Genomic DNA, 14,380 nt, shown 5'->3' on the forward strand with positions numbered 1-14,380 from the left:
ACTGGGAGTGTTTTATAGCACAGCTGCCTACTCAGCACGACGTTTGGAGACGTGTTGTATGTAAAAATACCCGGGCGTTTTTAGAGGTCGGGAGAACGTACGCACTGCTGCACATTGAGCGAGGACTGTAGCTAAGACAAAGTCATTCGGCTAACTTTTAAGTGCTAAACAGTCGTCGAGCAAAATTGAACTTCATCGATCGCGGATAGTTCGCCAGAAAATACTCAGCGGAAGTCAAACTAGGATTAAACCCTGTGTTTGGACATGGAGTTTTTTACAAAGAGCTATACTGATGCATGAGCCAACTAACTTTTCTTTCCTCCACGGTGGTAAAAACGGTTGTGTCGTAGTGGCATACATTAGCTAGTGTTAGCACGCTAGCTAGGAGCATTTAGCTGCCAGCCCAGCAGTAAGTTACAGCAGTGTGCTACTGACCGTGGGAAGGACTTCACATCTAATTCAACTTTGTTAATGACAATGTCGTTCATACGTTTTGCAACAGGTAGACCTTTTGCAAGCACGACGCCGCAGCAAAAAACATCTGAAATTTAGAAACTTCGCCGATATCTATTGAATGTTGGTGACTCAGGGTTGTACTGCGGGCAATGTCATGAGGTGTAGTTTGTCTTTTTGGCTCGTGTTTTGAAGATTGTTCCCGTGTTTTCCGAAAAACGAAGTCACCCCAATGATGCAGTGCTTGGAAACCGTCTAACCCCCGCTACCGACCGACCATGTTGGATCATACAGAATAACACCAGAGTTGGACAGGAACAGGAGACGAGCTTCAAGTCGCGCAGTTTTGCTCCATATTTTTGTTCTCATGCGAACAGTAGGAACACACAAGGAAACATTTCTTTTGGCCTAGGGATACAGTCGCTTTTTCTGAAGTCTTCGTCAGTTTATGCATCAAAATGTCGGCCATCTCTGCATCCGAGAAAGTGGACGGGTTTACGAGAAAGTCCGTGAGGAAGGCCCAGAAACAGAGAAAATCCCAAGGCTCCTCGCAGTACCGCACACAGAGTGCTCCAGTGGAGCTTTCACCGCTGCCGCAGCTCAAAGGTAAGAGGATGATGAGTCTGCCGCTATTAGGCCAGTCTTCATGACTACTGTGTTATGTCCACTGCAGTAACACAGTTCTGTACACAGCCTTTTACCAGAATCAAACAATTTGTGCAAATCATCTCCCCAGTTTACATCCAGTACAGGCCCACTTTGTTTAAACTTGCTGGATAGGGAATCACAGTGGCACCTCTCCAAGCTGTACTTTCCAAATTATATGCTAAGTTGCTTCTACACAAGCAGGTCGGAAGAGTTGACTTGGGGGTAGGCCATGTTTGTTTTTCTTACTACAAAATACTAAGTTTTGTTAACAACTGTTCATTTTTTCTTGCATCACTGTTGCTTCGTGCTTTCCTCCCAAGTTACAAGGCGTTTTCCAGAAACTCAAGAGTAACCTCACTGGAGCAGTTTAGCTTCAATTGACATGCACAGGCACATTCAGAGAGTGGTGTTGAAGAAGGGGTTAAGTAGGATTTATGCTTCCACTTCAAGGAGCTGTGGAGGCGCCATATCATTCAGAGGTGTCTCTGGAGCTGATAGGCCTTCTCAAAAAAATTATTACAGATTTGAGCTTTGGAGATAAAATTAATAAACCACAGGACGGGACTTTTGATTGGTCAGATTTTTCTCCCTTATCTTTATGGTGTTAAGGATTGTTGATAGTGAAGTCAATATTGATAATGTTGGAGAAAGGCTCAGTGATCACCTGTTCTCAAAGGCACATGTAGGTTTTGTTATTTAGCAAAGCAGTCTAAGTTGAAAACATATACAGTTGTACAAAAAAGTGGTCCACTGGAACACATCGATACATAAGCACCAATCTAGTTTAAGCTGTTTACATTTATAATTATACATTATCCAAATAATCCCAGCAAGTTTGAGAATGTGAACTTCCTGCTGCAGCTGAGAAAATGACAACTACCTGTTGCATTTGATTTGTTAGTGTGTGTAGGAGATCACAGCCTGTAGTGTTGTGAGTGTCCTTATCATTGTGTAATGAGTGTATGTCAGTGGCAACTAGCAATCATCTCTGCAGGAACTACCTCAGGGTCATGCAGTAGAGAATAGAGGACAGCAAAATAGCATTAAGTGAAATGTGAGACTGTGGGAAAATATGGGCGGCCAGTATCAAACTTTGGAGTATCTGTTTTTAGTTGATGCAGAACTCCATGTTGTTGTTGTTGGGGGATTTGTGTGTGGGGTGGAGGACTGATTCAGATTTTTGGGAACAGCTGTACCATTGCTCTTCCCAAAAAACGAGAAGTCTCTAACTTAACATATCAGACCAGCACATCTGGGAACTTTGGCTTGCAACACATCCCTGCCTCTTTTTGGAGGAAAACAAAATTGTTAGACTTTTTGAAGTACTGCTGGTCTGATGTATATTCATTTGTTCAATAGTGTTGGATTCCTGACACATGTAAACATTTGAATATTTGTGTAAATTCAAATGTTATGTTCATTATCTTTATATTTGGGGCTTAGGTGTTGTAGGTTTGAACAAACTGTACCCATGCAGTTTATTTCAACACAGACACACTTTAATTAGTCTGAGGCCCAACGCTGCGTTTCAAGCATACAATCACCCATGGTTGTCATTTATTAATATGCAGTTGGTGCTTTAAAAATTGGTATATTAGTATTTGTACAGACGGCCAGCTTAATATGTCATACTTAGAGCAATCTCACATTTTATATAGATTTCAGTCATTTTCCTTTCAAAAAGAGTGTTAACATGCTGAATTTAAGCATGCACCTTACAAGATACCCGTCTGTTGTCTTCCTGTAGTCAGTGGTAAGTCTGACAGAGCTGAGCCTGCTTACAGGTTCACACAAGTTATTTCCCTGTAGTTAGCATACAACTTGTATTGTTTATATTCAGTTACCTGAAATCGTATCCAGACTTCGACCAATTGAATTCTCTATCGAGTAAAAAAAAAAAGAAAAAAATGTAATACATTAAAGCTATCTGTGTGCTTGCTTCGCTAACGAAGTAGTGTAGTTAGTATACTAGTGTTAGCAGGTGATATGTAGTGTTGGCAACATCGTCTGGCAACAGTAGCTACCAAACAAATGCCAAAGACTGTATTATATTATGTTGTAAATGCACCAAATTGTAGCAGAAGGTAGAAGATAACGTTATCTTGGAGCCTGACAAGCCTGGACAAGGTCTCTCCTCCTCCAGGCTTCCTCTCCTTCGTCTTGCAGCAGAAATCCACCAGACACAGCGCGACAAGTCACATAGGTGGGGCGGAGCAGGCTTTTCTACCTGCTACACCAACTCCTGTCTTAGTCACTGCATAATTAGTTTTATTACAATTAATTATTTATTTTAGTGATCTTTAAATTGTTTTTTACCCAGTTCTGTGTAGGTTCCACTTGTTGGAGGGCCGTGTAGTTGAGTGTAGAGGAAAACAAAATAGACGAGCTGCACAAAAACAGACATGAGTTACACATATGTGGATAATGGATGAACCATGCTGCAGCCACGCTACAACAGATGTGTTGTGTGTTGTTCATGCCCGGTGTATTTTGCTGGTCAGACTCACCGTGCTTAGCAGCGCTCTCCTTGTTCTGCCGTTGGATGTGCGGCGCCATCTTCTTATTTCTGTTTCATAGCAGGTAGCATTTTCACCACCTACTATTTTGGAGTGTAACCCTGAGTTCTCTCCACTACCAAATGCAGCACTATCTTCTCGCTAAACTTTCGGGGGTTGGAAGCCCCTGACATGGCGTCTGGTGTGGGTGTGGGTGCAACCCCCCAGTGATTGTATGACCCAATTGGTTGGACAACAGCACATCAATCACTACAGCCCTAATAAACAAAAATATATATTCAGTCCATGTTTTTTTGTTTTGATAGATACATAGTGTCTATAAGCTCAAATACAGACACAATATTGACTCTTTAAATCCAAAATGGCATTATAAGATCTAACGACAAATTCACAATTAGCTTACATGTTCTGTGCAGGCAAGCCTCAACAGCCTACCAACAGTGTTTATGTTACAGAGGTAAGGGCAGAGCAGAAGTAAAATGGACTTGTCTGATCAGGTAGTAGGAACTTCTTGGCATGATGCAACTTCTCGTGATGCTGGAAACTGAATGTGTTTAAAACTGGGTTGGTATCAGAACGTTCCCACAGAGAGCAGAATAATAACAAGAGGCACAGTTCTCAAGCAGGACTTTGAAATGCGACACCAAACTAGAGCATCGCACCACAGCAGCAACTAAAAGTGACCTAAGCAGAATAGCAGCAGCTGTCCTGTTGACAGGTGTGAAAGTGACAGCCAAATTATACCCCTTTCTTCCACTAAAGACTTGGGGTCCTCAGTTATTTGTGCCTTGTCATGATCCTAACCCTAACCCTCTCCTGGTGTAGGATTAGGGAAATGTATATTCTTATTCTTACTTATTTAATATTGTGTGTTAGAACTAGAATAGGTATCATAATAGCAACATCTTTACTGGCTTTGAAACATACATCAGTCAGGTGTGAGTTACATCCCTTAGCATCTGTGGTGTAGAGTTATATAGATACAACCGTTCAATGCAATCTTTCCATTGATAGACAGTGAAGTCATTTGCTAATTAATTGGTTTGCAAGTTAGAAGGAAAGAGAGCCAACTTGAAAGTGGCGCATTAAATGGCATGTTAATTTAATTGGCATGAATGTATCTGCAAGTTCTTTGTTCTTTTAGCAGTTTTTTTTCCTGCTCAATTTGAAAGAGAAAAATCTGAATGTTATACATAGTGATGTCAGATACAAAGAAAGCTTTCAAAGACTCTCATGCAGTCATAAATGAATGAGTGTTATTATTGAATAATAAATTACTGCCGGACCTGGAAAGCTTTTACTGTAAAGGAGCTGCCGCCACATGATGTACATAGAAGTAAATAGTGGCAGAGGGCAACTGAGCACTAAAAATCTGACACATTTTGTCTCAGAGTCAGACTGAAGCACATAGTGATTAGATGGAAATATGATAATTCCATGCCATTAGTGATACAAGTTTGAGAGATTTTAGGAATGAATGAGCATGCTAACATCATGTTAATAACAGTTTTCCAATAACCTTGTTGTACCTAACACTGCATATAGTAGTTCATTCACTCAGTCCATTTGCATGATTCTGATTCTTCACTTAAAAAACTATGAAAAAGTCGTTTGGTAGACAAATCTTGAACAAAAATGTAGACCGAAGAACCAAAAGTAGCTCCCGATGCAGATACTGGTTTAATGGGATGTCAAGGTTCAACTTTAAAAACTAGAAACTCACTTAACAGAGACAGATACTACTACTGCTGCATAGTTTGGACTGCAGTTTTGACACTAAAGACTAAATGTACCCTTCTCTGCTCAAATGAAAAATCATTAGTTTTAGAGTAGAGTCTTGTGTCTCAAAACAGATGGATACATGGGATTGCTATTTTTCTCCAGAGGCGGTGGAACACAGCTGTAAATTATCAGCAAAAGGAGGATCTCAAGACTGAGTTCAGTTGTCCTGATCAGTGTAAATTGTACTCTGTTCATGTGTTTTATAAACTGCACCTACTGTCTGCCGGACATAGCAAAGAATGTTGATTTTTGCAGCCTTGGTGAACATAACCTGCTGAGCGATCAGACACAAGTAGAGTTGTAGTTATACACGAATAAGGAAACCGTTAATTCAAAATTTTGTGATTTTTATATAATATATTCTCTTATGTGTGTTAGCCAGCTTTACACCAGCTACACTGACTAAAACATTGTAGGTCAAGCAGCGTTTTATATGCTCGGGTTCTACTTGGGTGTCTGCCCAGGTAGAGTCTGTCTGAGTTGCGTGCTGCAATAACTGAGTGAGAACTAGAGGCTTCTTTGTGCACAGCCACCTAGCTAGCATCTACCGATAGCCTGCATGTGAGGCGTTTGGGGACAAGCTGTAAATTGTATCATCTGCATGGGGGTACATCAGGGAACATCTATAAATTTTAGTTACATAAAATAACATGGGTTTCACTCTCGGCCTCTAAGCTATATGAGTCTCTGCATGCACATCAGTCAGACACTTGCACCACCCACCACCACAAGTACATTCTCTCCCTGTGGGAAACATTAAAGAGTAATTCTTGCCACAATCATAAAATCCATAAATTAAGCTGTCAGCTGATTGTACTGTTTCAGTCAATTTACTATGGCTGTCCCTGACTCAGGATTTTCAGTTTATTCAGAGTCAGCATTTCAGACCAATGCACCACTCAGAGGCAGATGATATGACATGAAGTGTGTTTTCATCTACTGTAGACGACACGACACACAAATATTTCTCTGTATTTGTTACACATATTTCGTTCTTATAGACCTACAGACTAAACATTACATTATGTTTCTCTCTTCAAATCATCCTCCTATGAGAAATATTATTCATGCTTCCACCCAGTTACCACAGTTACAGAACAATCAAGTGCACCTGCCGAGCAGCTGGCACGTACTAAACTCAGCTACACGAGTCTCTTGTGTATGCTGTCGTTCATCATCTATGATGTGAAAACTTTAGATTTCCACAGAATCTCCTGATAGGCTGCTGACAGCTGAAGAGTCAATCACACTAGACTGGTATGTGTCTGTTTAAAGAATTTATCCGACTGTAGTCCTTTTCATGAGTGTAAATCAAGCATCTTAATGAGGTTTCCCAAATTGGGGTGAAACGCTAACTGACCTACTTTGCCTGAGTTAAGATACTAAATTCACCAGCACTATTTCTATGTACTTGAGTAACTAACCTAAGAAACGAAATGTCTTTAACCAGCATTTTTCAGGTCATAAAAGACAGTACACTGCAAAGATGCATCTTTCTTCCTGCAGTGGAGAGGTTGGAGTGTTTCTAGCTCCTGTTGTGTGATAGACACTGAAAAGATGAGTCACTCAGAGACCAACATTGTTGCCATGGCAGCCAGAAGCCTTGAGAGGAAGCCAGAGAAATGGTTTACTTTCCAAATACAGACTGCTTCATTTAGGTTGATATTTCTGTCACTTGAGTGAAATTTTGGGCTTTAGCCATGATTTCAAACTAGACCTAAACTAATGTTTGGGCTGTGTGGTGGTGTTGTCAAGCAGACAGTGTTCATATCAGTCAAGAAGTAAATTGATTTTAATTCCATGACTTGTTCCCTCACAGAAAGACAAGCTTTGTTGTTGTGCTGTGAGTTCTGGTTTTGCTCTGCTCTTATCCTGTGCCAAAGAGGATATCTATTTCCTACACCTTAATTTATTACACCCACTAAGCCATCATCTTGGCTCCTATCTATTCATGTCTGTTCAGTTTAAAATATGAAACCCTGGTTCACCACATTAAACATTTTCACTTGGCAGGAGCAACACAGGTGGAACTGATAATGTTAACACTTCCATTCAAGTGTCCAAGGAAACCATAATAGTGAACCATAATGCACTGGGTCTTGAATGTGAAAAGATGAAATGGGATTCAGTCATGATTAATATTATTCAACACGGCCTATTGTGCTCATTTACAGCACATTTATTTTTGGACTTCACTATAGTAGGCCTGCATGATTCACAGTTCAAAAAACTCTATGTATGTTATACTGGTCCTTTAGGCAGTCCCTCAGTTCAGCCTCTGTGTCTTAATAGTCCGTTTGAGCTCCTGTTTCTTTAAGACGCCCCTCCCAGCTTTTAGGAATCCTGCCAAGTAGCAATATTAGAGTTGTGTTAAGTTACTACTGATGCAACCCTAAGAGCCTCTAAATTTCTAAATAATTGGAGACTTTTATTGTGAAGAATTCAGAGGAAGTGACATGTTTTTCTGATTGATTGAAACAACAACATATTTGGAGCTGTTTTTTCAGTGCATCAGTTAGAAGTGATGCAGGCAGGAATAGTACGAAAGTAGAAATGACATGTAATGATGATGTTTAATGAAGATGACCGGCACGCTTCCAACAGGTAAACTACTTATTTTACTTTGCCCTGCTGTGTAATGGAGGCATGGCTCAGCGTGACTACTCAGCGGAGCAGGAATTAATCACTCATTACTGTCTTTCTTATAACAAAATTAATGCCAACATTAGACCACAACATTTTCTATCACCAGAGAGACAGAAAGACTGTTTAGACTTACAACTAAAACTGGGCGTACATGTGTTATCCTGATGTCCACTCCTAGTTAGCTATAAATTGACATAGACATCAATCATCCACTGTTATCACATCAATACTTTTGTCCGCCCCACCACTTGTTAGACGTGTCGATGGAAGACGTAGTGATGGTCTCACATCAGCGAGGTTCCCCACAGCAGCTGTCATTATGTATGAGAATTACGCACAGCTTTGCTATTTAAAGCACGCTAATCATTAATTCATCACAAAACAATCTGAACATGAATCGGTTATGAAAGTATGCACCTTTGGCATTTCACAGATCGCTATGTAGACTGAAAAAAAAGCACACAATTAAGTTGGGTGTCGACCTAAACAAACAATTTCTTACCTCATTTTTCATCACCATCATTATCATACTAGATTATTGTGCTTATATGAATACTGCTTTATAGTTCAGAATTGATGGTGTGTGTGTTTTTTAGAAACACATAGAAATGTACTATATATAAATGTACAGTTGATTTCAGTTGTGTCTTAGTGTTGTCTGTACATTCATTTAGAGGTTTAGATATTTGAATAGCAAGGCATCAACATCTGTTCATGAAAAACATGTTCAACGTATCGACTTATTGATTGACTAGTGTGTGCGGCACGTGGTCTGTTTCCATCATGTCTGCCAGCCAATGGCAAATCAATAAATAATTTTCTAGGACACAAAGGGACAAAGCTTTAGTGTTGCACTGCAATAGTGTTTTTTGTTGTTTTGTTGCTGTCAATATCATAATTATGTCCCGAGGCAGGTTTGGGTTTGCTTCCACCTTTTATGTACAAAACTGCTGCCTCAACTTTATTTAGTGCTGGCAGTCTGCTGGCTGGAGACATGGGTTGGATGAAGCTGTGTTACCGCAATGCCCAGCTTCAAATAGGGCTGGGCTGCCTTACATAATACATTTATATAATGGGATGGATGGTAAAGCTGTATATCAATGAATCATTCCCCCCTCATAATTTCAATGTGTTTTTTAAATGCTGTACAGAAATCTGGGAGGTCTTTACTTTGGTGAGAGAAAGTTAAAGTATTCTCAGTTATTGTGTGAAAGTTGAGAGCGCATAGATCACTTTGTGTGTATGTTTGCTCACTGTTTTCTACACTTTCTGAACAACTTCTGGATTTTTATGTCAGGTGACATTTGCAGCTTTATTACATACAGAAAATAAAGCTTTTCTCTCACAATAGATTTGATGGTGGCTGTGTGTTTTAGAAAGATGAACAGTTACAGCATGTGACACAACCTTCAACCACCAGCTTTTCTCATGAGGATAATAACTAATCGGTGACTTAGACAAGAATGTCTTCATTGTGGTTTTTCTTTCCCCGCCACAGCTTAAGCTGCTGGTGTCAGAGGCGAAGCTCATTCTCAGACATGCTTTATGCTTGCAGAAATGTTTCCTCGTTGGTCCTCTGTAGCTCTGCCTAACTGCGTCTCTTCACCAATCTTATTAGCATATTATGGAAATATGTTCATATATTTTAGCTTAAAAAGGCAGCATGCACTCCCTTAGTAACATGCAGTAAGTTGCACAGATTATTTTCCACTTTCACTGACATGACATATTTAAGTCAGTGTTCTACCAAATTAGACAGTATAGCAAGGTTCATATACCGCTAACAGAGTGCCATTTATACTGATTATACCATCAGCAAATAACAGTCATTTACACCTCAGAGCTCATCTGCTCCACACTGAATCTGTATGAACACATAATGACGACTACCAGTTTTTAAGGTGACATTTACCTACTTTCAGTCGTTCTTTTGATAGTTACACACAGCACGGCTTGGTATGAAGTAGCTCAGGCCTTTTGTGTTGTCTTCAACTTTAGAAGACACCCAGCATTAGTTCAATGCCAGTTGATTAATCGATTATTTTGATTATCTGTTAATTGTTTTGAGTCATTTTCTGAAGAGGAAATCTGATTTCTACTTCTTCCAATGTGAATATTTGCTGGTTTCTTTAGTCTTCTGTGATGGTAAATTAAATATCTTTGGATTTTGGACTGTTGGTTGGGACCAATGAGGACATTTGAGGATGTCACCTTGGCCTTTGCGAAACAGTGTCATTTTTCACCTTTTTTCCAACATTTCAGTGTCTCCCCTTTGTTTTTCACTGCTAAAATGTCACATTATCATTAATATGAATGAGCTACTAATGATTTTCACTCACACACGGTGAGAGCACATCACTCTGCATTATTGTGTAATTGTTTTGAGTCATCAACCAGTGCATTAAATCCCTGTCCTTCAGAGGACACTTTTTTAAATGTAGTGTTATAAGAATAGCATAGCTCCTTAAAGGAATAGGGTAGTGTGTAATGTGCGTGTGTGGGGTGAGTGTGTGTGGTTAAGCGAATGCAAGAGAATCTGCGGCAGAAAAGTGACATGAATATGAGCAAAGGAAAAAGGTTAGCGGTAAGTTGTCAGCCTGGCAGTAAATGTACAACACAGACTACAATGTGTCCGTTAATATCTTTCTCAGAAACTCTTAACTCATGCTTAAGTTTCAGTCTAACACACTGTGGTAATGTAAGTAAAACAGCACTAGTTTCTCTGTGACACTGTTCATAGTACAACAGGTAAAGTTAAAGTTTTTTGATTTATGTGACATATGAAAACATCAAAGAAAACAGCTCTAGCTTTCTTCTTTGTTCTTGCACTCATCTTCATATGAACATTAGATACTGTGTTTTTGTGTAGTCAATGATCTTGTAACTGGACACTAGTTTAGGTTTTGTTCTGAGGTTATGTGGAACAAGAGTAACAACATTAAACATCAACTAGATTAGTTATAATGTGAGTTTTGCCATATACATTTTTAGAAAAATACTCTCTCGTTATATGAAATAGTTTTGACTCACTCTATTGAAAAAGATCAATATTAGTCTCTGTTAGACTATGCGCACACAGACCTTTTTGTTCTGGATCAACACTCTTTTAGGGTTAAGGTAAGTCCACTTAAAGTTTTAGGAGAGACTAAAACCAAGTGTTGATCACACACTCTGTAGTAGACATTGACTCATTCAAACACACCACCTTCTCACAATTCTAAAAGAGAAAGCTAATGAAGTGTTTATTCTGCAGGAAAAAGCTGCTTTGATTTTGCGTTATTACACTGCTACACTTTTGGTGACATACCCTCAGGCTGAAATTTAGTATTTAAAACTATGTTAAGATGATGATTTATGCAACCATTTATGCTGGCATGAGAAAAAAATCATTTCTGTCTATTTGCAGTGCTAATTTTGGTTTATACCTTTTTTGTATCTGTCCTTTACCACCTGGGCATTGTCTCTACACAGAGATCATGTCATACAATGATGTACTTGTGCCATTATATTTTCTTTACCCTTCTCTCACATTTCATGTTTAATATAGTAAATATAGTCAAAGAGTCTAGTGACTTTTTAACCTGCTTATTGGATGTTGTTGTGACATATTGTGCCAGCATTGTTTTTATGGGCACTCTAAACAAATGTGAAGATGTATCCCTGAATTAAATTGTCCATACAGTACCATCTCATCCAACCAGTTCAGCAGCTGCAGTATGACCTTCATGGCATCACTCCTGTCATGCATTAATAGTCACATTTAGCACGGTTGACTGTCAGAGTTTTTTTTTTACACATCACCAGTCATATTCTGTACATGTTCTCTACAAGCACTTCACATCTTAAAGCTCTGTGTGCTTTAAGGCTGTGAGAGCAGGAAAATATATCTCCAGTGACTCGTTCTTCTTTTTCTTCTATCAGAGTATGGCTGAGTATGAGACAGGAAATGCAACCCTAATCAGGGCCTTTTTTTCAGCGCACACAGCATTTAACTGTCATCTACTACTGTGAATTGTTATTGGTATCTCCAGAAGTTGTGGGACAATTTAAGTTTAACCAGCTTTGTTTGATATGTCATTGGATCGTCTGTACATGTGTACGTCTGTTCCATTCTCATGAACACAATATATCAGGAACGCCTTGAGGGAATTCCTTCAAATTTGGCACAAATGTCCACTTTGACTCAAGGATGAACTGATTAAAATGTGATGGTCAAAGGTCACTGCTTACTTCACAAAATATGTTTTGGCCATGAATTAATTCAGTAATTATGGTGAAGGTGCACAAAATGAGGAAGTGATGATATTTTATATTACAAAGTTCTGCAAAAACACTTATCTGTATTTGCAGTTTTTACATTAAATATTATGTTTGTTTATTAGTGTTTTTCAAAGAAGAAGAGTTTGTGAAGTGTCTCAAATTAAAGATAAACACCCAAATAAAGTCAGGAAATTAGTAGTAGTAGTAGTAGTAGTAGTAGTAGTAGGACCACACTTGCTGAAAATGCAGTCAGGGGACTTTATTTTTCCCTGGATTGAGTCTCCGTATAGATTTTGCTCTTAGGCTGCTTACAGTGGGAATGTCTCTCTTGCTGGTTTGATAGGCCTCAACCTAAACCATTGTCCTTACCTTCACCTTAACCACCAATAACCTTAAACATTTGATTGGTTGAGCCTGTTGTCAACATTTAAAAATCCCTTTTGTCCTCAATTTAAACAGCCCCAGTTTCAAAAACAACCCTTCTAGCTATTTTTTTTACCACAAACTGAAGTGCACTATATTTTAATAATTAAATATATTTTAGCATGAGTCATTATTTGTGGATTAAAAAACATTAATGTGTGCTTGTTACCACACTGGGCAGGCTGAAAAAGCAGCATGAAGAAAATTTGTGTCAGGTATTTGGGAGCAAATCTAACTAATCCCCTACATGTGGAGTCCTCAGTGACAAAGACTGTGCAGGACTAAACAGTCACTGTTCGGAGGTCACCTGACCTGCATAATTTGCTTCAGTTTGTTTTGGTCTCTTTCTGCTTGGCTAGAATTCTGTGAAATGTTGATGGGCACATAAAGGGCAGGTACTTGTGCAAAGGAGTTTTAACATGGTGAGTGTAGGCTTCCTTAGGTATAATATAAATATGTTTGTTGTATATTTAACTGTGAATAGGTCAAGACCCCTTTCTACCATCATGTTGATTATTCTTCCATGTTCACACTACAAATCTTGTCCCTGCAGTTGTGCCAAAGTCTTAGTGAGCTGACAGTTGGATAAACCTATGTCAAGATATGATACTTTGTGTCAGTTTGCCAAGAGGATTATATAATGAGACAGTAGTTTCTGTCTGTATAACCACATTTTGGATTGAGAAGAGATATCAAGTGCTGTAGCTAAAGGGCAGCAGTAATCAAAATGTAGATATAGGTCAGACACTTTGCTCTAGCTGCACAATATCAAGCTGTTATAACTCCTTTGTTCTTCCTAATAATACAAATTAAAAAAGTTAAGCATTTTATTATTGTGAATTAGTCATTAGACATGAATTGTGATACTTAGTTGACTGTGTTTAGAAAATGACTGTTGCCCTATGCCGCAGTATATCACACACTATTCATCTAGGGCACAAAACACCAGTTATTGGGACAATGAAACATAGGGTGCCAAAATGGAAACCGGTTGTATAATTACATTCATCTTCAGAGTACAGCATCCTCACATACACGATTGCAGTCTGTCGACACGTATGTTTCATCACTAATGAGGACACATCGATAGTATTTGAACATTTAGTTGAGCTACTGTTTGGAATGTGTTAACAGTTCTGAACAAATACAATAATGTTGTTTGCTGCCACCCTGCGTGTTGCACTTTTGAATTTGACTTTTATGCCCTTGTAACATGCAAAGAGGCTTGTCTGCTTGGCAAAGAGTTTGGCTGACGATCAACTCTAGGAAGGGTCTTGTTTCCGAATGTCTTCCATTTTAAATTGATGTATTTTGGGAAATTTGGCCTATTTTTTCATACTTTCTCAGGTCTACTGAGAGTTCCTCTGACTTATTGGCCTTGTTTTTTTGTTTTTCTGGCATTAATTGCGAACTGTAGAACCTTATTTAGACATATTTGGCCTTTCTAAATTATGTCCACTAAAGTACATTTTGTCTGAACTCCTCACATAAAAATGTCAGTTGTATGTTGATGTACAGTGAGGAGAACAAGTATTTGATACACTACCGATTTTGCAGGTTTTACCACTTACAAAGCATGTAGAGGTCTGTCATTTTTATTGTGACGGGATCTAAAACAAAAATCCAGAAAATCACATTGCATGATTTTTAAA

At 38.9% G+C, this 14,380-nt stretch overlaps 1 protein-coding gene across 1 annotated transcript in view; it reads left to right on the top strand.

The window, feature by feature from the left end:
* ppp2r5a (protein phosphatase 2, regulatory subunit B', alpha isoform) overlaps positions 1-14,380 on the top strand; it is a 44,632-nt gene continuing 30,252 nt past the window's right edge. The window contains exon 1 of the mRNA XM_053336565.1: positions 1-1,059. Within this exon, the coding sequence (XP_053192540.1) occupies positions 912-1,059 (148 nt within the window). The 5' untranslated portion in view covers positions 1-911. The remainder of the gene's footprint in view (positions 1,060-14,380) is intronic.

This window comes from Scomber japonicus, chromosome 17 (assembly GCF_027409825.1).
Source record: "Scomber japonicus isolate fScoJap1 chromosome 17, fScoJap1.pri, whole genome shotgun sequence".
Classification (NCBI taxonomy): Eukaryota; Metazoa; Chordata; class Actinopteri; order Scombriformes; family Scombridae; genus Scomber; species Scomber japonicus.